Source organism: Caretta caretta, chromosome 9 (genome assembly GCF_965140235.1).
Source record: "Caretta caretta isolate rCarCar2 chromosome 9, rCarCar1.hap1, whole genome shotgun sequence".
NCBI classification, from domain to species: Eukaryota; Metazoa; Chordata; order Testudines; family Cheloniidae; genus Caretta; species Caretta caretta.
The window spans coordinates 37,026,170-37,052,574 of record NC_134214.1 but is presented as its reverse complement, the minus strand read 5'-3'; the positions used below and the strand labels follow the sequence as shown (position 1 = coordinate 37,052,574).

The window sequence follows — 26,405 nt, the reverse complement described above, 5'->3', positions numbered from 1 at the left end:
ATCAGCTTTTCCAAGGCTGGGATTTTGCCTGGGACTGATGTCAGTCTAACTAGCCTACAGTTTCCTGGATCCTAATTTACAACCCAATTTTTGTCAAAAACATTAGCTTTTTCCAGTCCTCTTGACCTTCATGACTACCCCAAAATTTATTTTAAAAAATTAATGGTTGAGAAAAAATGATGCTGATGCACAAGTTCAGTGGTTAGTTCAGCTCAGCCTGTAATTAAGATTTGTTAGTTGGCGTGCACTGTACCAGAGAAAACAGAGCAGAACGTTAAGGGCCAAATCCTGCAGTCCTCAGTCAAAACTTGCACTGTCTTCAATGGTAGCTTTGATTGTACTGCAGCACTTGGCCCTATGTTTGTGTATATCCTAGACTGTCATGGTTTAATACCATTTATGTAAAGCATCTAGGCAGCAGCTCTACATTTAAGTAGTGATTCTTTAGGCAGAAAGATTAAAGCAGAAGAGATTTTATGGGCAATACATTCAGGTTTTAAGAAGTGATGCATCACAACTAACAGTAAGCATTTACCCCCTGTGATCAACTCCTAAATATTTAAATACACTAGCAGGACCATGTGCAATAGCAACTTCTGATTCCAATAATACTACATAGATAAACAAGATGCTCTTTCAGTTTTTAATTTCTCATTAAGAGTTTTAAGGCTAAACATTCAGAATCCAGCAAACACAAACACACCCACCCCCTAGAAACTAAGTCAAATTCAGACCTAAAGAATTTGAGAGTGTTCCTTTAAAAAGTGCATATAAGTGTAATGTTGCCAAACTATGAGACATCATTACTAAAGATGTTCCCCATTATATGAGTTGGCACAATGCCCTTTAAAACAAAACATAAGACTAAAGAACTATTTTGACAAAAAATTAGTACATTTACACTGAAACTTAAAAACTCAGCCAATATTTCTGTTTCTGAGCTTATCTACAATTAGTGTGAAATTATTCTAATTCAAAATGGCGTTTCACATAGCCTAAGCATAAATAAATTACAATTACTTTTCTTTAACATTAAGAATTTAACATAGCCACAGAATGGACTCTATGTTTGGCTGAACCTAGTAATCAACACTAATACATCATAACATTTACATTTATGTATAGTGTTACTTACATGACATTGTGTGGTAAATGCTGGGCCAGTACTGGCCACTGTCCCTTTTCAGCCATACTCGAATTGTTCTGCAGGATGTAGGAGAAAGGAGGAAGAAAAAGAAAAGTTGTAAGCTTGTGTATCAATCGTTACACCTATACTGGTGGGGTGTTTTTTTTTTTTTTTTATATAAAGACTCAAGTAACCCCTCTGCTTTTCTACTACCCCATTTTAATATGGTACAGGATAATGCCTTCAGAGAGTACTCTGAACAGTTTCCTCCACAGCAGTTGTAATGTTATCCGAGTAGGTATGGCAGGCTTTGAGGAAAACTATTTCAACCCTTCCATCAGAGAATAATTCATCACATCTCTATATATTCTTTGTCAGTCAGAATCAAAAAGAAGAGATTTAAGCCTGATCCAGGAAGCATCAGGTCATCCTACTGTCAAACCAGACCACATTTTATACATAATCATCATATTTATGTTTATACTACATAATTACATTCAAACTAACAGACAGTGGGTCAAAAAGATCAGTTGGGTGACCCAATCTGATTCTCTGCATTTTTCAGGGCTGCTCCCTTGTATCTAACAGTAGCAGTGATGGTGGCTCAATCCCTTCCTTTTGTAGTCCATTCCACTGCACATTCCCCTTCCTCCTCCATGCATAATCTTAGGATTACTTTATGTATGACCAATTTTCCTATTTCGTTGTTAGTTGTTCTTGGTCTCATGCACTAGCATGAGATCACGTACTGCTGAGGGGAATTCCCTTGTACATAAAATGCAAATAAAAACTGTTGATCTGTTTAAATTAGCAACAAAAACAGAACAGAAATGGAGACAATATGCAGGTTTGCGCACATAAGGCCTGCTCCCATTGAATCTAATGGTGCAGTATCAGGTCCTTAAAAAGAAAGGAAAGGGCTGAAAAAGTGATCTTCAGAAAATTTAGTACCGTTGCTCCTGTGCCTGCCCTGAAGGTTTTTTGGGGGTGTGGGGGAAGAAGAGGAGGAAGAACAGCTAGAAGTAGAAAACCCATATTTTTATATGATATATATTTAAAGAAATTTTAAAATATTTGAGACACGACATTTTAAAAAAGTTTCGGCAGAAGATTTTAAAATAGAAATTGAAAGATTCAAGTAGATTTTTTTTCTTGTCTAGTTTTAACTTCCACTCTTCCAAGGCTTTGCTAGCTAGTCTCCTCTTTTGTGGCTGAGAGTAATTTGGACCTCCATTTATACTGTTATCTTGTTGGTGGTTACAGATTACACCATGAGGGAATGAGGAAATCACATTTACAAGAGACTACCACGAAATATGATATTCAAATTTAAAAAAAGAGACATGCACTGTTTTCACAAATGTTGGATGTAGTTGGTTTATTGTTTTGGGTGGCAGGGGGATGGCAATTTTATTGCTTTTTAGAAGAGTTATGTCCTGTCATAAGTTACAGCAAGCTTACTTTTTAAACTCACCCACACAAGACTGTTAGACAACTAAATTAATTTTAACTACAATAAAAGAAAGAGGACAAACAGATGACATTTGGATTGGTGTATTTTCAAGGCTGGACTACAGCGTATTATATTAGAATTACAACCAAAAATTTTACATAAAAAAAAGCTATTCGGTTTGCAGTTCATACTGGTATGAATGCCAAAGTTTTGACATAGCAAAGTTAGAGTTGCCAATGCATCCCCTAACACCGGCGACTTTGCATATGCATTATTAGAGTTATATCATATGTGACCACATACCCAATTTCTCCCAGGAAGGCTGGACATCGAGCTGCTGTTCAATTTTTATTTAACATGTCATCCCATGCACCACACTGCACTCCACTCCACTCAAATCCCTCAGTTAGATATGTTATCTACCACAAATGTGCCTTATTTGGAGTAAGTGACATGGTTCCCTTACCACCATCCACAGACTGTGGCAAGATCCAGAAATTATGCTTTACAGAAGCAGGGGTTGTTTTCCCTCATTTAATAGAGCAGATGTGAACCATTCATAACATTGTTCCCAAAAAGTCCACGTGCTCCTTCCATTTGGGCACTGCTATTAAAAAAAAAAATCTATAACCACCATTATTTTTTCCATAGCTTTTAGAAAGTTCAGATCATTTTACCTGCTGCTTTTTATGCAACTTCATCACACTCACCAAAAAGGTTTGAAGAATTCAAGCCTCTTTCACTTTTGACCAAAGTAATTCAATTATCTTTGTTCTCAAATGACAGAAGAGTGAACTGCAGTAACCATAACAATTGAGAAAATTCATTACAGATTTTGCAAGCATATATAGCCTTTGTTTCCTCTTAGGGTCTCTTGTATATTTCACTGTTCTTGAAGACAGTACCAGGAAGACATAACATTGCCAGTGTGTCGCTAGTCAGATAATTACTTGAGAATGTGGTGCATATAGTATGTTACAAAGATACAGTTCCTCTCATTGAAGGCCACATAGCTGGAGACAAGCTGCAAAGGTCAGCCAAACAAATCTCTTAGAAAGTTTCTCCTCATTTTGATTTAAAAGAAAATCCAGATAAGAATTAAACCACCAGTGACAGGTTTGCATTTTGCAATCATTCAAGACTGATGAGAATATTATTGCTCCAGTCCCTCTGTTAGTACCGTAAATGTATAATGTTATGAAGCATAGCAAAATCTGAAGAAACCCTTGTCTGCAATGACTAATTATACAGCCAATACTGATTTCTCCACTTCTCTTTTCTCTCTTAGCTGTCTGCAGCTGCAATGCTCTTCCTCTTCCTGAAGAGTAGAGTGAACTTCTTGGTAGGTAGGGTGACCAGATGTTGCATTTTTAAAGGGACAGTGCCATTCTGGGGGTCTTTTCCTTACATAGGCGCCTATTACCCCCCACCCCCTGTCCCATTTTTTCCCACAGTTGCTATCTGGTCACCCTATTGGTAGGTGATGCCAATTCTAATACAAGTAGGTACTAGAATGAAGTGCTCCTATAGCAAATAATGATCTTTCCACACACCCCTCTTATGTACACTATTCATTTCAGAAAAAAGAAAAGGAGTACTTGTGGCACCTTAGAGACTAACCAATTTATTTGAGCATGAGCTTTCGTGAGCTACAGCTCACTTCATCAGATGTTTACCGTGGAAACTGCAGCAGACTTTATATACACACATATATACATATATATACACATATTCTCTGTGTGTATATAAAGTCTGCTGCAGTTTCCACGGTAAACATCTGATGAAGTGAGCTGTAGCTCACGAAAGCTCATGCTCAAATAAATTGGTTAGTCTCTAAGGTGCCACAAGTACTCCTTTTCTTTTTGCGAATACAGACTAACACGGCTGTTCCTCTGAAACCTGTCTTCTGAAGACATTAAGACCAAGGAAAAGTTCTGGAATTCTGCAGAACTCCATCAACTCATGCAGTGCAGCTAAACTCCAACTTATTTTCAAATTCAAATTACTCCTCTTTGAATAATTAGGCTACTTTTTTGGGGGGAAATGCAAGGGCCAGGAGTCTGGAAAAAACAACAACAACTGAAAGTAAATCTGCATTTGTGCCATTAGCAAGTCTGAGTGTGCAAATATTGGTACACCACAAACACCATCCTCTGCTTTAAAAGAAGTAGCACTTAATGACTTTTGCTTCAAATAATTCTGATAGGCTAACAAAAATTTCAAGGCAGGCACAATTTGCTGGCAGACTGAACAACGTAAATCTCCAGCAAACTGAACGGAACACTACCATTGACATGTTTCCAGAACAGAGTATTAAAAAAAATCTAATTCAACCAGCATCCTTGAGCCTGAACAGCAGAGTTTGCAGCCTAAACTTGAAATGAAAAGATGCAATAAACTATTTGTCAGGAAATGTTAATTACTGGTCAGTATCAGTATGTCTGAACTGAACTAAAGTTCACATTAGTTATTAACTCAAATATGAAAATCACATTTTAAAGTAGCCTTGAGAAGATTGAATAAATATTGGGATCGAATTGTGCTAGGTGCTCTGTAAACATGAACTGGTAGAACTTGCATAGCTTCCATCACTACTGTATTTGAGCACCTCAGTTTATGTATTCATTTATCCTCTACATCCCATGAGATAGAAACATATTATCCCCATTTTACAGATGGGGAACTGAGGCACCGAGAGATTAAGTGACTTGCCCAAGCTCACACAGGAAGGCCGAGACAAGGCAAAGAACTGAACTCTGATCTCCCAAGTCACAGGATAGCATCCAACAAGTGGGCCAATCTTTATTTCTTCTGTACATAGATGCAGTCCCTATTTCAAAACCTTACAATCAATATTGCTTCTTTCAAAGTTAATCTTAGAAGACAGAAGTCTTCAGCCACCATGCACTACTTTCAGAAATTATGGATACATCATTATATATGCAACCTTAATTTACAGCTGCATTTATATAGGCTACAGAAGCAACACTTCTTCCACTATCTAAACTATTGCCCCAGGGCCAAATCCTGGTCCCAAACAAGCCACTGAAAGGTATGCCAATGAATTCTAATGGTCCCTGAATTGGCCCCTTGATTTACATACGAACTATAAAAGAAATTCAAGACTACTTTGCAAATTAGTTTAGTTCAAATGTATTTCATGTAAATACAAAAGCTCAGACAAATGCCTACAGAAACAAAAACTAGCAAGAAATTGTTGAGTATTTGCCAGTTCCCTTGGAAACTTTCATATTACAAATAGTTTTCTTTGCTCGAGATTTATCAGTCTTGTGATAGAAGTCACAGGTGCTTGGATAAACAGACAAACATGATCTACCTGCAGTGTTAGTTTCAGGATTGGATTCTGCTCTCATTTGCATCAACACAAGTTCAGAGTTACACTATGACCTACAACAGCATTACCAAGAGCAGCACTCAACCTCCTGCATCTGCTGAGAAACTGATTTGAAACTGATAATCATTGAACAAATATCCCCACAGGAATAGAATATTAGGGAATTGTTCTCTTTCTGCACCCAAGTTTCACCTGCATAGCAGTAACTCAAAGGTTGTGCTAGAGTGCCATAAGGATATGATCAACCCACATTAGTGAGATCTGCATTGAGGGTCTTTTGGCTACCTCCACAACCATTTACAATGTTGAGAAGTGATGCCCTGTAAGTTCCCAACCAGGGCTTAAAAAATAAAAGCCACACAAAGTTTAATAAATAAAATTATTTAGGAAGTGCAAGCTGAACCCATAAGTTTAAGGAGGTGGCTCTGTGATGTTAAAAAAAAGATACATAGTTAGTCTATATACTGATGTGTTTGACTCACTCATCACAGCTGCTACTGAAAAGCCTGTGGCAAATTTTCGGAAGAGAATTACCAAATAAATACTGTAGCTGAAAAAAAAGTTTAGCACTGAGAATATAGCTAGCATCGTGTTCAAGAAACCATCACGACTGGGAAGTTGGAACCTGCATAAAAATCGAAGCGTATTTAATAATTTCAGCCATAAGCCAAGCCAAAGTTTCATCCCAAGCAGCTTTCTTCAGGCTGTTGCATTTAGAGCATTACTTGAAAAGCTAGTTTAACAAGGCCACTGCCTCCATGAACACCCTCCATAACACAAAGAAAATACATAACCACTGTGCAACAAGATAATATTGAAACATATTATAACCTTTGAATATCTAAGTTACATTAGTTCACTCTCTTTAAAAACCTCCAGGATTTCAATATTTCAGCTACTCTAGAGTTACTAGCTTATGCCTTTGCTCTGCGTTGTGAAAGGCTGGAGAGTCAGCATGATAAGCATTCAGAGCATGGGAGAGTGATGACTCCTGAGTTCTGGTTCTGTCACTGACTCACTGTGATTTTGAGCAAGTTCCATAACAAGAGTGTTTTTGGTTTTGGGAGGGATGTTTCCTGTTAGTGGTGCTGTACACGATAGAATCATAGAATATCAGGGTTGGAAGGAACCTCAGGAGGTCATCTAGTCCAACCCCCGGCTCAAAGCAGGACCAATCCCCAACTAAATCATCCCAGCCAGGGCTTTGTCAAGCCTGACCTTAAAAACTTCTAAGGAAGGAGATTCCACCACCTCCCTAGGTACCTATTCCAGTGCTTCACCACCCTCCTAGTGAAAAAGTTTTTCCTAATATCCAACCTAAACCTCCCCCACTGCAACTTGAGACCATTACTCCTTGTCCTGTCCTCTTCTACCACTGAGAACAGTTTAGATCCACCCTCTTTGGAACCCCCTTTCAGGTAGTTGAAAGCAGCTATCAAATCCCCCCTCATTCTTCTCTTCTGCAGACTAAACAATCCCAGTTCTCTCAGTCTCTCCTCATAAGTCACGTGTTCCAGTCCCCTAATCATTTTTGTTGCCTTCCGCTGGACTCTTTCCAATTTTTCCACATCCTTCTTGTAGCGTGGGGCCCAAAACTGGACACAGTACTCCAGATGAGGCCTCACCAATGTCAAACAGAGGGGAACGATCACGTCCCTCCATCTGCTGGCAATGCCTCCACAGATACATCCCAAAATGCCATTGGGCTTGGTGGCAACAAGAGCACACTGTTGACTCATATCCAGCTTCTCATCCACTGTAACCTCTAGGTCCTTTTCCGCAGAACTGCTGCCTAGCCATTCGGTCCCTAGTCTGTAGCGGTGCATGGGATTCTTCTGTCCTAAGTGCAGGACTCTGCACTTGTTCTTGTTGAACCTCATCAGATTTCTTTTGGCCCAATCCTCCAATTTGTCTAGGGCCCTCTGTATCCTATCCCTACCCTCCAGGGTATCTACTTCTCCTCCCAGTTTAGTGTCATCTGCAAACTTGCTGAGGGTGCAACCCACACCACCCTCCAGATCATTTATGAAGATATTGAACAAAATCGGCCCAAGGACCGACTCTTGGGGCACTTCCCTTGATACCGGCTGCCAACTAGACATGAGGCCATTGATCACTACCCGTTGAGCCCGACAATCTAGCCAGCTTTCTATCCACCTTATAGTCCATTCATCCAGCCCATACTTCTTTAACTTGCTGGCAAGAATACCATGGGAGACCGTGTCAAAAGCTTTGCTAAAGTCAAGGAACAACATGTTCACTGCTTTCCCCTCATCCACAGAGCCATTTATCTCGTCATAGAAGGCAATTAGATTAGTCAGGCATGACTTGCCCTTGGTGAATCCTTGCTGACTGTTCTGATCACTTTCCTCTCCTCTAAGTGCTTCAGAATTGATTCCTTGAGGACCTGCTCCATGATTTTTCCAGGGACTGAGGTGAGGCTGACTGGCCTGTAGTTCCCGGGATCCTCCTTCTTCCTTTTTTTAAAGATGGGCACTACATTAGCCATAAGTGCCAGAATTCTCATTTGGGGGTTTTCATTTCAAGACAAGACAAAAAACCCCAAGCAATTAGTGAAATCCTAATAGGAGCAATGATGGAACAATGATCAAATGCTCACTCTTCTAGGATCCCTATCTCCCTCTTTGCAGAACATTTTCAATAGCAAAATTCCACGACCCACAGAAGGTCTGTTGCATATTATGCATGAACTAAGGCAGGAAAGTCACACATTAGTCCAACAAACTTCAAACTTGACTGAAAGCACTGCACTGCCTTTAAAAAAATAACCTACAACATTCCTGAAGGAATGTTTGAATGCTAATAAAGCCCTACCTAGTACAGTCATAGTTAAACATGCTTAGCACAACAGAGGAGAGTACTAGTTCATAGCCAACTTGATGTTAATGTTACCTGTATCAAGTTTTACTATCCACTACACCACAATCTACTCCAGAGGCATGCTGCTTAAACTGGGAGGGGCAGAGGGATAGAATGCTCCCATTGTTATCCCTGTTTTTTGCCGCCAGCAGATGTGAGATGCTACTGTATGGAACAGCCACCTATGCTGTACAACTCCTATGTCCCAAAGTTCAAGCACTGTTCTGAATAAAAGCAGATGAGCACAAAGTTTGAAGTCAAACAAACAGTTTGATACCATATTAAGCTGTGGCTCAGAGATACATGACAATCTTATATTCCCCCTACTCTCAAGAGAGCAAGCACTCTCTTACATATAATCTAATGCAACAAATGCTGAAACCTGAGAATCCAAGAACCAAAACAATAATTCCCTGGACTAATGAAACAGATTATAGGACTGCTTATAGACTCTCAGTCTTGAGCTATAGTTCCTTACCGCCTTTGGTGTGTCACTTTTAAAAAGACATTTTGGACTTTAAAAAAGGTGGAATGTTTTGGTATGAATTGGGGATACAGTATCTATGTGAGCAAGCTTTAGATTATTATAGGGAGAGCAAGCAGCAACCCCATTATTAACCCTAACACCATCACAAAAAGTAGTTGCAACCTTTTTGTGCGAAGTTCCACCACCACCACTGTTTGCAACAGGCCTTTGATAGCTCTGGGGCTAGAGATAGAGTGCCATAAAATGCTGTTCAGGGTTGGCAGGGATAACGTGTTGAAAAATCACTGTCCCCCTTATGTCCTTTGCATGAAAGCATATCAAAATAAATGACCACCACACTAATGCTGGCTCCACACTGCCACCTAAGCAGCATTAGAAGAGACATGTGCGAGAGCAGCTGTAGTGAGCAGTGGGGGAGGAAGTTGAGTTGGTCAGGCTTCACCACAGATCCAGAATATTTCCCCCACGGGTATCCATGGAACAGGGCTAAGGAAACTGGCCCAGGCTTGCTCTGATCACATCCCAGACCCAGCACACAGTGCTGGAGTCGGCTACGTGTCCATGGTAAAAACTGAAGTCCATGTGGGGGCTCACCTCAGGCAGCTCCTGTCCCTGCCATTGCTGACACAGGCGCAGCCAGGCGCCTCTGCAGGCACACTGCCTCCGTCCCCGCTCCCCACGTGCTGACTCGGCTCCCAGCCCATTGGCTGGGAACCTCAGCCAATGGGAGCTGCGGGGGTGGTGTCCGCAGACGGAGGCAGCGTGCCTGCAGAGCTGCCTGGCCGCATGGGACTCCCAGACCCTGTTGCTGGGGAGGCACGGCCAGGCAGCTCTGCACACTGCCTCTGTCCCTGAGCACTAACTCTACAGCTCCCAGTCCATTGGCCAGGAACCTCTACTGATGGGAGTTGCGGGGGCGGCGGCAGAGCCGCCTGGCCAAGCCTCCACATAGGAGCTGGAGGTGGGACATGCTACTGCTTCCGATAAGCACAGCATGGAGCCATATACCCCTCCCCACCCCCCAGCATCCCACCCCTTGCCCGAGCCCTGATCCCCATTCTGCCCTCTGAACCCCTTGGTCCCAGTCCGGAGCACCCTCCTACACCCCAAACCCCTCATTCCGCAGCACCACCCCAGAGCTCCTAAATCCACATTTAGCTGCCTATGGGTGGTATTTTTAAAACCACGCAACTAACTTAGAAACACATGTCCCACTGATCGGCTCCTAAATCCAGCAATGCCAATCCTAAGTGTTTAAAAATCCGAGTCAGATCCCCCAAATCATGATTTTGAAATAACAGTTTTGGATACTTTGCATTTGCTTTCTGATTTGAGCCTTCAAGGTTCACATTTTTGAACTTTTCTCCATGATCACGAGGGCTGGGCTAAAGACTAAATGTGCCCCAGACTAAAACGTTACTCTGAAATCTAGAGGTTCTAATCTACTTTATCAAATGGAAGTGGGTTTCCCAACCACCTCACAAAAGGCAATTCTGTCTCTGCTCTGCATATGTTAATCCAAACAATAAACAAAGACTACTTGTTTACAAGACTCCCTTATGCAGTCTTCAACTTCTTCCTTACAACAAAATACATGTTAGAATCCGAGTTCTTTCCAGAATTTAAAGAAGTTCTTGATAGGCTAAGCAGAAAAAAAAACATTCATGTTATCCCTCCTCAGAACAGAAAGTAAATATGGATTCACATTTTCTGTCTTCTCCCTTGAGAAATGCTAGTCACTCCTTTACTAGTATTATGTTACTAAACCCATTTAGTGTTTAGTACTGTTAAGTTACTAAACCCATTCCTAACTCCTGTTACAATATACACAGTTTGTAGAACCTCCCTTAGGAAATCAAACAAATATGCTTGCAAATATGTATCATGCAGAGTTATTTGTTGTTTTAAACTGAGTCAATGTTTATAACAAATAATGGTCCTTATCTGTAACTTATTTTTCCCCCAGTTGAGAGCTGCTGCTTTGATGTGAGGATATTTTCCAGTCTCATAATTACCCCTGCCCTTATCCAGTCTAGATTATAACTTTCCTTTAGAGCAGAAAACAATGAAATGTTTTGAACTGGATAAAAAAAGAAGCTCCCATTTCTTCTGCTTCATTCCCAACTGCTGGAAAGTTCTCCAGCTACCACCACTTCACAACAGCATCTTGCAGACAACCTTAATGGGCTGCACCTCCCTTCCAGCCCAACAATCCCCAGTGGCTCTGTTCTTCTCTTTAACTAAATAGGTATTTTTCACAACAGAAGTTTTGCTGCTTTCCCCTCCCAATAATCATAGAAGCAATGTGATCTAGAGATTAAAAGAAAGCCTGATCTAATCCTAGCTCTGCATTAATTCAGGGAAGCCATCTAACCTTTCCACATGTCTCCATTTACCCATCTGTAAAAGAGGTAACAATATCTGCCTGCCTACCTCAGAAGAGAATTAGGAAGCTTAATTTATGTTCACAAAATGCATCAAGATCCTCAAAACAGGTTGTCTGAAGTATTTGTTGGTTCTAATATTCAGAAGTGCCTCTCATTCCTAACCAACCCCAAATGGCAGTATGCTAGCCAACTCTTGCTCAGTTTCACAATTCACCACTCCCAGTGTAACAAGTGGTTCATTTTCCCTAATCAGTGTTGCAATCCACTGTTTCTTTATGGCTAGTGGCAACAGTCTCTATTTTGTGCCTTCTGGCAAAATTTATGCCTTAAAGAGAGTGCCTTTTCACACTGTGCCCCTCAATCCCACATCTCTGACATCCAGCTGGACTCCCACAACACTACGCCTCTCTCCAATCCCAGGCCCAAATTTAAAATAACGAGAGCCAAATTCTACTCTTCTTTACAGAAGTGACTCTCAGTGCTAGAAGAAAAGGAGTCCTAGTGGCACCTTAGTGTCTAACAAATTTATTTGAGCATAAGCTTTCGTGAGCTACAGCTCACTTCATCGGATGCATACAGTGCTAGAGAAGTCTGAGCCGAGTTACTCTGATTTCTAGCGATCCCTAGCGTACCGGCGAACAGCCTCGGCCTCTTTAGCGGCTGTTTAAAGAAGGGGCCTGCACACCTTCCTCAGGACGGACAAAGGCGCTTCTCGGGACTGAGGTGTCTAACGGATTTTTCCAGCAACCTGCACCGGATTCCTAAAGCAACACTAAAGCTGCAGCCCAGGGCTCACTGACGAGCACGGACGCCTTACTCCGCCCGCAGCCCGCTGCTTCCCCGCGCCCGAAAAGCGCTCCCTGACCCGCTAGCTCTCGGCGCCTTCGTAAGCGAAGCCTCAGCCCCGGCCCTTCACTCCTCTGGAGGGGAGGGGTCCCCCCGGGACTAACACGCTTTTCCTACCGATCCCGCTCCGCCCCGGCCCTGCCTGGGGAAGGCGGGCGGCGCCTCAGTGCCGGCTCTGACCCACAGCCCTGGCACCCCGGAATGGCACGAGGGGCAGCCCGGCCAACCCCCCTCCCCCGCCCCCGCGCCCCGGCTGCGCCCGGGCTCGGCGCTGCCAGAGCCGGGAGGGGCCGGAGCGCGGCCAGCCCCCCACGAGCTGCTCCTCCAGGGGCACCGCGAGGGGCGGGCTGCTCGGGGTAGCCGGGGGGCGGGGCGGGGCGCGGCAGCCCCCCTGAGGTCTGAGACGCAGCGACCTGCAGCTGACGCCGCCGGCCAGCCCTGGGCAGTGAGCCGAGGGGGCTTCCCCGGAGAGAGCCGGAGCCCTTGAACCGGGGGGGGGGTTGGAGGGGTCCCCTCCCAGGGTGGGGCGGCCCGGCACCCACCTGTCCTCGCTGGCTGTGATGAGCCCGTCCTCCTTGGGGATGAGGAGAGCGGCGCTCACCGCGTCCTGGTGCCCCTCGACCTTGCTGAGCAGGACGGGCCGGCTGCTCTGCGGCCTGGCATGGATCTCGGCCGCCATCTCGGTGCGGAGCCTCCGCCGGGGGCGGCCCCTCCGCTGAGTGACAGGCAGAGGTAAAGGCTCTGCTCGGCGGAGGGGACTGGGGGGGCTAATACGCGATGGGTGCCCGTAATATCAGGTGTAGCGGCGCCACCGGAAGGACTGGGCGCTGGAGGATCCCGTAATATCACGAGTAATGACGCTCCCGGAAGGAGTGGAGCGCCCCTCGTATCGGACTAGCAACGCAGAGCGGAAGGCCCAATGCCAGTCAGAGGCTCCCGTATACTCTGAAGTAGAGGAGCCTCTGAAAGGTCCTGACGCCGAGGATGGGCTGCGTATTCTCCAGAGAAGCAGGGCCTCTAAAAGACCCAGGGCAGCACGCAGCGTGATGGAGCTTTCCTACAAATAGCTCTCTGCACCTGCGATGGGCAGATTAGGGGTCGTATTTCATAGAAAAGCTGGGAATTTTCTTTTGGGCGTGATGTGTGTATAAGGGTGAAGTCACCTCCTGGGTGATCCAGAAACCTGAGATGCCAGTGGTGCTGGCACAGGGCCCTGAGCACCAGCCTCCCACAGGCCCCCAATGGCAGCAGAGGACGATGGACCATGAGTAGGGTTGTCAACCCTCCAGGAGTGTCCTGAAGTCTCCAGGAATTACGGATTAATCTTTAAATAAAGATAATGTCATGTGATGAAATCTCCAGGAATTCATCCAATCAAAGCTGGTAACCTTAACTGTGAGCAGCCAGCGCAACCCAACCTTGTGCTTTCCCCATAGGGCTGGGAGCTCTCCAGGGCAGGGTCTGCTGTGCACAGGGCAGTACCTCTCTGAGAGCCATAGCCACCCATCAGACACTGCCAGAATGGGAGCAAGAGTGGCAGGTGCCCCAGAAGCCCATCCATGCACTGGGAACCAGGCTCTTCTCCTTTGGTTCTAAACACAGGCCTCTATCTCCTAAGATAAAGGAGAGCTCCCTTTACTGGCAGCAGTAGCTGATCTCTTATCCTCCCTGTGCGAGCCTGAGACAACTAACACATATGATCTGACACCGACACAAAGCCAACCTCCCCCTTTTAACCTACCCATTCCATGCTGTCTCTAAATATTCAATAGCATGCCTGCTATTTTCTCCTCCTTTAGACATTTGTCTGTGTTCTGCATTATCAGTGCTTCACCACTGTGCAGAGTTTGCCTGGAGTACTAAGGCCTTTCCATGCTTCCTCTCAACCCCTGTGCCCCAGCCCTCATTAGGAGTTTCCCAAATAAATCCTGGCACTTGACAGTTGTCCTACATCTTACACCCAATGCCCACATTTGGAAGTCTCATAGTGGTAGGGTAGATAATTTATGTCAGCCACGCTGGATCAGTAAATTGATATTAGAAACACTAGTGTTTACACTACAGTAATTTATTCTGTGGTATGTAAAGTTTCATGTGCCATTCATTTGTTCATATTATTTTGTATCATTGCTCCATGTTGCATCTCTCATATTTTGGCCTTGAGAGGTTGATACAGACCCAGCAGAACGCGCAGTGATGTGGTTCCTCTGTATCTGTGAAAGTCTCAATTTTAACATGGAACTGTGTGGCTGCTGCTGTCTAAAACTTAGTCTACACTTAAAAGTATTGCCAGGATAGCTATACCATCTATACCAGCAAACCCGTCCTAGTGTAGAGACAGCCTATACCAGCAAAAAAGTGTGTTTTTTTTTCTGGTAAAGGTTATGCTAGGTCAGTGAATGAAATAAGTGATATCAGCCAGTGTACTTTCCTATCAGTATAACTGCATCTATACGAGGGCTTTTAAAGATGTAGGAATGTTTTTTTTTTTAAAAAAAAAATCACACCCCTAAATGACATTGCTATACCAGAAAAAAAAATTGGTGTAGACCTGGCCTAAGTGCATTGCTCACCTAAATGCTAGTTTTGTCCACTCTTAGGGTATGTCTACACTATGAAATTAGGTCGAATTTATAGAAGTCAGTTTTGTAGAAAGCGTTTTTATACAGTCGATTGTGTATGTCCCCACACAAATGCTCTAAGTGCGTATAGTCAGCAGAGTGTGTCCACAGTACCGAGGCAACCGGCAACTTCCGGAGTGTTGCACTGTGGGTAGCTATCCCACAGTTCCCGCAGTTTCTGCCACCCATTTGAATTCTGGGTAGAAATCCCAGTGCCTGATGGGGCTAAAACATTGTTGCAGGTGGTTCTGGGTACATATCATCAGGCCCCCCTTGTCTCCCTCCTTCCATGAAAGGAAGGGCAGACAATCGTTTTGCACCTTTTTTTCTTGAGTTACCTGTGCAGATGCCATACCACAGGAAGCATGGAGCCCGCTCAGCTAACCGTCACCGTATGTCTCCTGGGTACTGGCAGACGTGGTACTGCATTGCTACACAGCAGCAGTTTATTTCCTTTTGGCAGCAGACAGTGCAGTATGACTGGTAGCTGTTGTTGATGTAGTCCTGGGTGCTCTTTTAACTGATCTCGATGAGGTCAGGGGCGCCTGGGCAAACATGGGAGTGACTCAGCCAAATCATTTCCCTTTTAAGTTTAGTCTCATGGAGATTGAGTCCTACCGGCAGTGCACTGGCTTTTAATCAGCAACCAGCAGAAGATGATGTCCAGCAGTCAAAGTGCACCGTCTTCTGCCGAGCACCCAGGAGATGACAATGGTTAGCGATCGTACTGCACAGTCTGCTGCCAGCAAGTTGTGTAAAGATAGATGAAGTGGATCAAAACAAGAAATAGACCAGATTTGTTTTGTATTCATTTTCTCCTCCCTCCCTCTGTGAAATCAATGGCCTGTTAAACCCAGTTTTGAGTTCTATCCTTGAGGGGGCCATTCAGTTTCTCGCAAAGCCACACTCTTTGTTGATTTTAAATCCCTGTAAGCCAACCCTGTAAGCCATGTCATCAGTCGCCCCTACCTCTGCCAGAGCAATGGCAGACAATTGTTCCGCACCTTTTTTCTGTGCAGATGCCATACCACGGCAAGCATGGAGCCCGATCAGATCACTTAGGCAATTAGGAGCACATTAAACACCACATGCATTATCCAGCAGTATATGCAGCACCAGAACCTGGCAAAGCAAAACCGGGAGAGTAGACAATGTCAGCGCAGTCACATGAGTGATCAGGACATGGACACAGACTTCTCTCAAAGCACGGGCCCTGGCAACGTGGACATCATGGTGCTAATGGGGCAGGTTCATATGGTGGAACGTCAATTCTGGGCCCAGGAAACAAGCACAGACTGGTGGGACCACATAGTGTTGCGGGTCTGGGACGATTCAGAGTGGCTGCGAAACTTTCGCATGTGTAAGGGCACTTTCATGGAACTTTGTGACTTGCTTTCCCCTGCCCTGAAGCGCATGAATACCAAGATGAGAGCAGCCCTCATAGTTGAGAAGCGAGTGGCAATAGCCCTGTGGAAGCTTGCAATGCCAGACAGCTACTGATCAGTCGGGAATCAGTTTGGAGTGGGCAAATCTACTGTGGGGGCTGCTGTGATCCAAGTAGCCAAAGCAATCAAAGATCTGCTGATATCAAGGAGAGTGACCCTGGGAAATGTACAGGTCATAGTGGATGGCTTTGCTGCAGTGGGATTCCCTAACTGTGGTGGGGCCATAGACAGAACCCATATCCCTATCTTTGCACCGGAGCACCAAGCCGACGAGTACATAAACCTCAAGGGGTACTTTTCAATAGTGCTGCAAGCACTGGTGGATCACAAGGGATGTTTCACCAACATCAATGCGGGATGGCGGGGAAAGGTACATGACGCTCGCATCTTCAGGAACTCTGGTCTGTTTCAAAAGCTGCAGGAAGGGACTTTATTCCCAGACCAGAAAATAACCGTTGGGGATGCTGAAATGCCTATAGTTATCCTTGGGGACCCAACCTACCCCTTAATGCCATGGCTCATGAAGCCGTACACAGGCAGCCTGGACAGTAGTCAGGAGCTGTTCAACTACAGGCTGAGCAAGTGCAGAATGGTGGTAGAATGTGCATTTGGATGTTTAAAGGTGCGCTGGCGCAGTTTACTGACTTGCTTAGACCTCAGCGAAACCAATATTCCCACTGTTATTACTGCTTGCTGTGTGCTCCACAATATCTGTGAGAGTAAGGGGGAGACATTTATGGCGGGGTGGGAGGTTGAGGCAAATCACCTGGCTGCTGGTTACGCGCAGCCAGACACCAGGGCAGTTAGAAGAGCACAGGAGGGCGTGGTGCACATCAGAGAAGCTTTGAAAACCAGTTTCATGACTGGCCAGGCTTCGGTGTGAAAGTTCTGTTTGTTTCTCCTTGATGAAACACCCCGCCCCTTGGTTTACTCTACTTCCCTGTAAGCTAACCACCCTTCCCTCCTCCCTTCGATCACCGCTTGCAGAGGCAATAGAAGTCATTGTTGCTTCGCATTCATGCATTCTTTATTCATTCATCACACAAATAGGGGGATAACTACCAAGGTAGACCAGGAGGGGTGGTGGAGGAGGGAAGGACAAGGCCACACAGCACTTTAAAAGTTTAAAAAACTTATTGAATGCCAGCCTTCTGTTGCTTGGGCAATCCTCTGGGGTGGAGTGGCTGGGTGGCCGGAGGCCCCCCCACCGCGTTCTTGGGCGTCTGGGTGTGGAGGCTATGGAACTTGGGGAGGAGGGTGGTTGGTTACACGGGGGCTTTAGTGGCGGTCTGTGCTCCTGCTGCCTTTCCTGCAGCTCAACCATACGCTGGAGCATATTGGTTTGATCCTCCAGCAGCCTCAGCATTGAATCCTGCCTCCTCTCATCGTGCTGCCACCACCTTTCAGCTTCAGCCGTCTCTTCAGCCCACCACCTCTTCTCCTGGTCATTTTGTGCTTTCCTGCACTCTGACGTTGTCTGCCTCCATGCATTCGTCTGTGCTCTGTCAGTGTGGGAGGACAGCATGAGCTCAGAGAACATTTAATCGCGAGTATGTTTTTTTCACCTTCTAATCTTCGCTAGCCTCTGGGAAGGAGAAGATCCTGTGATCCTTGAAACACACAGCTGGTGGAGAAAAAAAAAAGGCACAGTGGTATTTTAAAAGACACATTTTATAGAACAATGGGTACACTCTTTCACGGTAAACCTTGCTGTTAACATTAAATACATAGCACACGTGCTTTCGTTCCAAGGTTGCATTTTGCCTCCCCCACACTGCATGGCTAGCCCCTCATCCCTCCCCCATCCCCAGCAGGGAACATTTCTATTCAGCTACAGGCAAACAGCCCAGCAGGAATGGGCACCTCTGAATGTCCCTTAAGAAAAGCACCCTATTTCAACCAGGTGACCATGAATGGTATCACTCTCCTGAGGATAACACAGAGAGAGAAGTTTCAGAGTAACAGCCATGTTCGTCTGTATTTGCAAAAAGAAAAGGAGTACTTGTGGCACCTTAGAGACTAACCAATTTATTTGAGCATAAGCTTTCGTGAGCTACAGCTCACTTCATCAGATGCATACTGTGGAAAGCGGTAGAAGATCTTTTATACACACAAAGCATGAAAAAATACCTCCCCACACCCCACTCTCCTGCTGGCAATAGCTTATCTAAAGTGATCTCTCTCCTTACAATATGTATGATAATCAAGGTGGGCCATTTCCAGCACAAATCCACGGTTTAACAAGAATGTTGGGAGGGGAGGAGGAGGGTTAGGAAAAAACAAGGGGAAATAGGTTATCTTGCATAATGACTTAGGCACTCCCAGTCTCTATTCAAGCCTAAGTTAATTGTATTCAATTTGCAAATGAATTCCAATTCAACAGTTTCTCGCTGGAGTCTGGATTTGAAGTTTTTTTGTTGAAGAATTGCAACTTTCATGTCTGTAATCGCGTGACCAGAGAGATTGAAGTATTCTCCAACTGGTTTATGAATATTATAAAATTCTTGACATCTGATTTGTGTCCATTTATTCTTTTACGTAGAGACTGTCCAGTTTGACCAATGTACATGGCAGAGGGGCATTGCTGGCACATGATGGCGTATATCACATTGGTGGATGTGCAGGTGAACGAGCCTCTGATAGTGTGGCTGATGTTATTAGGCCCTGTGATGGTGTCCCCTGAATAGATATGTGGGCACAGTTGGCAATGGGCTTTGTTGCAAGGATAGGTTCCTGGGTTAGTGGTTCTGTTGTGTGGTATGTGGTTGCTGGTGAGTATTTCCCCCCAACCTGAAGCAAATATTCACCAAATACTTCAATCTCTCTGGTCACGCGATTACAGACATGAAAGTTGCAATTCTTCAACAAAAAAACTTCAAATCCAGACTCCAGCGAGAAACTGTTGAATTGGAATTCATTTGCAAATTGGATACAATTAACTTAGGCTTGAATAGAGACTGGGAGTGCCTAAGTCATTATGCAAGGTAACCTATTTCCCCTTGTTTTTTCCTAACCCCCCCCCCCCCAGACATTCTTGTTAAACCCTGGATTTGTGCTGGAAATGGCCCACCTTGATTATCATACACATTGTAAGGAGAGTGATCACTTTAGCTAAGCTATTGCCAGCAGGAGAGTGGGGTGGGGGGAGGTATTTTTTCATGCTTTGTGTGTATAAAAGATCTTCTACACTTTCCACAGTATGCATCCGATGAAGTGAGCTGTAGCTCACAAAAGCTTATGCTCAAATAAATTGTTTAGTCTCTAAAGTGCTACAGAGAGAGAAAGAATGGATGTTGTTTGAACGCTAGCAAACATACACTGCAATGCTTTGTTCTACAATGATTCCCGAGTACGTGCTACTGGCCTGGAGTGGTAAAGTGTCCTACCATGGTGGATGGAATAAGGCTGCCCTCCCCAGAAACCTTTTGCAAAGGCTTTGGGAGTACATCCAGGAGAGCCGTGAATGCCAGGGCAAATCAATCATTAAACATGCTTGCTTTTAAACTATGTATAGTATTTTAAAAGGTACACTCACCAGAGGTCCCTTCTCCACCTGGCAGGTCCAGGAGGCAGCCTTGGGTGGGTTCGGGGGGTACTGGCTGCAGGTCCAGGGTGAGAAACAGTTCCTGGCTGTTGGGAAAACCAGTTTCTCCGCTTGCTTGCTGTGAGCTATCTACAACCTCATCATCAATCAATCAATCATCATCCCGAAACCTGTTTCCATATTGCCTCCATCTCCATTGAAGGAGTCAAACAACACAGTTGGGGTAGTGGTGGCTGAACCCCCTAAAATGGCATGCAGCTCATCATAGAAGCGGCATGTTTTGGGCTCTGACCCGGAGCGGCCGTTCGCCTCTCTGGTTTTCTGGTAGGCTTGCCTCAGCTCCTTAAGTTTCATGCGGCACTGCTTCAGGTCCCTGTTATGGCCTCTGTCCTTCATGCCCTGGGAGATTTTGACAAAGGTTTTGGCATTTCGAAAACTGGAACGGAGTTCTGATAGCACGGATTCCTCTCCCCATACAGCGATCAGATCCCGTACCTCCCGTTCGGTCCATGCTGGAGCTCTTTTGCTATTCTGGGACTCCATCATGGTCACCTCTGCTGATGAGCTCTGCATGGTCACCTGCAGCTTGCCACACTGGCCAAACTGGAAATTGAAATTCAAAAGTTTGCAGGCCTTTTCCTGTCTACCTGGCCAGTGCATCTGAGTTGAGAGCGCTGTCCAGAGTGGTCACAATGGAGCACTCTGGAATAGCTCATGGAGGCCAATACCGTCTAATTGTGTCCACAGTACCCCAAATTCGACCCAGCAAGGCCAATTTCAGTCCTAATCCCCTTGTTGGGGGATTTTAAGAGCCCTTTAAGTCGAAAAAAGGACTTTGTCATGTGGATAAGTGCAGGGTTAAATCGATTTAACACTGCTAAATTCGACCTCAACTCCTAGTGTAGACCAGGGCTTAGGAGCAGTAAAGGTCAATGTGTTCTTCATTGTCTTGCCCTGTAAACTAGCCTCCTTACAAACCCCACAAAAGGAGAGGAAAGGAAGTTTGGATCCAGCTCAACTTCCCAGTTGTGTGAGAGGATGGGAAGAAAGAAGGTCAGTCATTGTCCCACTCCAGACTATTAAGTAGGAGACAGGGCACATCTACACAGGGATAAAAGACCTGCAGAAGAACAGCAGCAGCTGGCCTGGGTCAGCTGACTCGGGCTGACAGGGCTTGGGCTGTGGGGCTCGATTTTTAACCCCTCAGGGAGTCTATAGATCTAAAAGTCCACCCTTGCCTGGTCCCAGAGTTCAGGCTCCCACCCAAACATCTACACAGTGATTTTTCAGCCCCAGAGCCTGAGCCCTGCAAGCCAAAGTCAGCTGACCAGGTCAGTCATGTGTAGATGCACCCAAAGAGGCCAGCCTGACCTCAGACTTTTGAGGGATTTCACAGACCCTTGGGACAGACTGCAGAATTTCAGGACTTCCCACGGCACCAGAGTTATAGCTGCTACACTTTCAAAAGTAACTTTGAACCCAATAGAGGAGGAACCAAGAGATGGGTCCAGTTTAGTCAGGCTGCAGGAAAGACAGTCCTTGAATTAGTGAGCCTCAAGTGACCATATGCGATTAAAGTAGAAGATCTTGTTCTCTAGTGCTTCATGGTTGTCATCATGCTATGTGCCATGGCTCTTTCGAACACCACAGTGGCAGTGGGAATTGAACTCAGACCTTGGTGTTCCAAAAGAAAAGGCCTCTGAAGTCATCGGACTTGTTGGCAGAACAGGGCCTATAACCAGAGTCACAGTTGAGCAATTTTCATTCCATTCAGGAGAGCACAGTGGTGTGCACGCATTCACCCACAATCCAGTTCGGACATCACATACCATTTTCCTGAGTTTAAACAAACAAAAACAGTATTTGAAGCCAATTTCTGTATATAGCTTCCAGAAACTACAGGGCAGTAAGGCTGTTCAATCTTCCACCACAGGTAACTAGGGGGAAGGATAAGCAGAGGATGAGGAGAAAGAAGTCAACAGAGAAGAGGGAGGATTATTCTTGGCTGGGTCAACAAAACTGTAGAGCCAACATAGTTTCAGATTATCAGTGGCAGAGTGGTCAGTAATTGCCAACACTGAGTATGGTTTTCAGAACTTTATCAGTCAAGTTTTACTTTGGATCCAGGTTCTGTTTGATCAAACCACAACCGGTCTTCCCTGGGGGCTGCAGAGGGAGTGCAATATGCAATCCCCTGAAATAGAGTTAATCTAATAGATTTCTAAAGGTAGTGTAAAAATATTGTACTATTTATTTATAGGTCTTTTCATCCATAAAGCCTACAGCATTTTACAAAGATGAATAAGCATTGTTGATTCCCTTTATTATGAGAAAGGAAACTGAGGCAACAGGAGAGCTGTGGGGCCAGATTTTCAAGTTGTTTTCAGCACTTGTAACTAGGGCCACAGTTTCAAAACTGCTCGGCCCCCAGCAGCTCCCACTTTGACACTTATGGCCAGCACCCAAAACAGTGAACTAAAAGATTTGAAAATTTAGCCCTAAATTTTTGGCCAAACTCAACAAAGAGTCAGTAGCAGTGTTAGAAGTTGAATTCATATTTCCTGACTCAGTCTTCCTCAGACCTAATACCCCTAACTCTTTCATAGGTTTTTTTTATGACCATGCATGGTGAAACTCTCTTCTCTTAATGACATCACTCCCAGCAGCCCAGTGCTCCCGAACTTCAGATTGAGATGTTAGCTCAGTCCTCAAAGGGAAATGTTCTTAATAGGTCCCCTGTGCAAGGACTAAACGGCGTTAGACTGGGCCAGTTTCCTAGGCCTGCAGATGAGCTCTGTGTAAGCTCAAAAGCTTGTCTCTCTCACCAGCAGAATTGCAGAACTACTAACTGTGGTATGTAACTTATGGCTTACATCAGCTTCTGTGCCAGGTGACTTGAGCTAATGTGACACCAATTTTTTTTATAAAGGCTCCAGAGGCAATCCTGGCAATTACAGGCCAGTAAGCCTAACTTCAGTACCAGGCAAATTGGCTGAAATTATAGTAAAGAACAGAATTATCAACCCGATCTGTTGGGGAAGAGTCAACATGTTTTTTGTAAAAGGAAATCATGTCTCAGCAATCTGTCAGAATTCTTTGAGGGGGTCAACAAACATGTGGCCAAGGGTGATCCAGTGGATGCAGTGCACTTGGACTTTCAGAAAGCCTTTGACAAGGTCCCTCACACCAAAGGCTCCTCAGCAAAGTAAGCTGTCATGGGATAAGAGGGTAAGTCCTCTCATGGATTCGTAACTGGTTAAGATAGGAAACAAAGGGTGGGAACAAATTATCAGTTTTCAGAATGGAGAGAGGTAAACAGTGGTGTCTTCCAGGGGTCGGTTCTGAGACCAGTGCTGTTCAACATATTCACAAATGATCTGGAAAAGGAGGTAAGCAGTCACATGGTAAAATTTGCAGATAATACAAAATTATTCAAGATAGTTGGGGGGTGGGGGGACGGAGAAGCGGGTCCTTGGGTGGAAGGGGCACTGGAGACTTAACATTGTCCATTTCGGACAGGAGCAGAGGTAAGCACAAAGCAGAAGAAACCTCTGAACTTCAGTTACGTTACAAAACACAAATCTGGAGGCAGCTGTCTGTCTGCTTCATGGGTACCAAATTTTCAATCACTGGAGGTTATTTACAGGCAAAGACAGCAAAAAGCAGCAGTTCAGATCTGCCCTCAGTTACGCAGGTACTGCATCCTTTGAAGCCAATTCAGTCAAAATAACAATTAACTGTTAATTTTAAAAGTCTACATTAAAAGACAGTTGAGGCTGAAAAGTTAGGCGTTTAAGTTAGGGAAAGCCCAAATTAATGCCAGAACTTTAATTCTGACCGAGGGAAGCATGTGCATTAACATGTAGTCTCTAATTACATACTATTTTTTCCCCAGGACCTCTACCTCATTCAGAGCACAGGATGGATGGTGATCATTGAAGGAGCAGCTATTCAATATTTCTTTTGTACTCCTCATTCAATGTGTCCTTCCCTGGGGCTGCACCTTGACATGGTGGAAAGGCCGGTGTAGTCCAGTAATCCTGAGCACTATGCTGGTGGGAGCCCTAACTCTTTGTAGGGTCACCCAAGCCAGACAAGGCAAAGGACAAGGACCAGATGAAAGGCAGTGTGCTGGGATCTCTACAGTGGGGTTGAGGGATAGGTCAAGAACCTGTTATCAAAAAGTTAAGTTATAGAACACAACAAGATTTTGCCCTCGGCCATGTCTGACAGCACGGGGAGGATTAAGATTCAGGGTGTAGCCCTATGCATTATTTAGTACACACCATCCTGAATTCAGAATTATTCATTTCCCCAGGGGTTTTTCTATGGTGCTGTCATCACATTACTCGAGTGCTTTACAAACATTGATGAAATTGTCTTCAGGGAGGTGAGTTGAGCTATTCACCTAACTAGAATCTTAATTCAGTCATAAAAGCCCTGTATACACTTTAAGCATCCAGAGCCCTTTCTCTGCTGCACTTTACGTGAAACTGTTTTCAATACTTTAGCAACTAAATATCTGTTTTGGAAGCTGATTAATTAACCAAATACCAGAAATAATAGCTCAGCCTAGTGTACTACAGGAATGATGACTGCACATAAATGCATTTGTAAAAGAACAGCCATAGGCCAATTTCTGATATGGTTCTGAACTTCCCCAGGAGCTTCTTGAAAAGTCAATGTTTTTGGGGGCAAATTGTTGGCCTTTAATCCTAGTGGAGCATAGACTGAATCCAGTTTGTGCTACTGATTGAACCAAGGTCAAAGGATCAAGAAAATAGCTGATCTGCCTAGTCTCGGTTCTGGTTCTAAGATAGATATGAACTTGTAACCATGGGGAAAAAACAGCTGTGGGTTTTGAAGGACTAAAAATCTACCAAAGCCCTCGGCTGGAGCTGGGGGTGACCTCTGGTAAACTTTTTGGCATATGTGAATGAATAAATGATCAATAACAGCTGTCAAGCAATTAAAAAAATTAATCGCATGATTAATTTTTTTAAGACTGTGATTAATTGTGCTGTTAAATAATAGAATACCATTTATTTACATATTTTTGGATGTTTTCTACATTTTCAAATATAGTGATTTCAATTACAACACAGAATATAAAATGTACAGTGCTCAATTATTTTCACTGTAAAAAACAAAATAAATATTTTTCAATTCACCTAAGTACTGTAGTGCAATCTCTATCATGAAAGTTGAACTTACAAGTGTAGAATTATGTACAAAAAACCCCTGCATTTAAAAATAAAACAATGTAAAACTTTAGAGCCTATAAGTACAATCAGTCCTACTTCTTGTTCAGCCATTCGCTCAGACAAACAAGTTTGTTTACATTTGCAGAAGATAACGACGCCTGCTTCTTGTTTACAATGTCACCTGAAAGTGAAAACAGGCGTTCGCATGGCACTGGTGTAGCCAGTATCGCAAGATATTTACATGCCAGATGCGCGAAAGATTCATACGTCCCTTGATGCTTCAACCACCATTCCAGAGGACATGCGTCCATGCTGATGACTGTTTCTGCTCAATAATGATCCAAAGCAGTGCACACCAATGTATGTTCATTTTCACCATCAGAGTCAGATGCCACCAGCAGAACGCTGATTTTGGTTCGGGTTCTGTAGTTTCCGAATCAGCGCGTTGCTCTTTTAAGACACCTGAAAGCATTCTCCACACCTCATCCTCTCAGATTTTGGAAGGCACTTCAGATTCTTAAATCTTAGTTCGAGTGCTGTAGCTATCTTTAGAAATTTCACATTGATATCTTCTTTGCATTTTGTCAAATTTGCAGTGAAAGTGTTCTTAAAACAAACATGTGCTGGGTCATCATCCGAGACTGCTATAACATGAAATATATGGTAGAATGCAGGTAAAACAGAGCAGAAGACATACAAATTTAATTAACGCATTTTTTTAAACGAGCGGCATCAGCATGGACGCATGTCCTATGGAAGGATGGCCAAAGCATGAAGAGGTATATGAATTTTTAGTGCATCTGGCATGTAAATATCTTGTGATGCCGGCTACAATGGTGCCCTATGAATACCTGTTCTCACTTTCAGGTGACACTGTAGTTAAGAAGTGTGCAGCATTATCTCCCGTAAATGTAAACAAACATGTTTCTCTTAGCAATTGGTTGAACAAGAAGTAAGACTGAGTGGACTTGTAGGCTCTAAAGTTTTACATAGTTTTGTTTTTTTACATAATTGCACACAAAAACAAAACAATCATGAAAAAGTGAAATTTACAAAT

The 26,405-nt window shown here is 44.2% G+C and overlaps 1 protein-coding gene across 1 annotated transcript in view; it reads right to left on the bottom strand.

Annotated features, from left to right (window-relative positions):
* Window positions 1–13,397, bottom strand: part of WDFY1 (WD repeat and FYVE domain containing 1) — a 41,418-nt gene extending 28,021 nt beyond the window's left edge. The window contains exons 1-2 of the mRNA XM_048863783.2: window positions 13,077–13,397; window positions 1,136–1,203 (exon numbers count right to left, since the gene is read on the bottom strand). Coding sequence (XP_048719740.1) covers window positions 1,136–1,203; window positions 13,077–13,213 — 205 coding nt within the window. The 5' untranslated portion in view covers window positions 13,214–13,397. The remainder of the gene's footprint in view (window positions 1–1,135; window positions 1,204–13,076) is intronic.
* Between the last annotated feature and the right edge of the window lie 13,008 nt (window positions 13,398–26,405).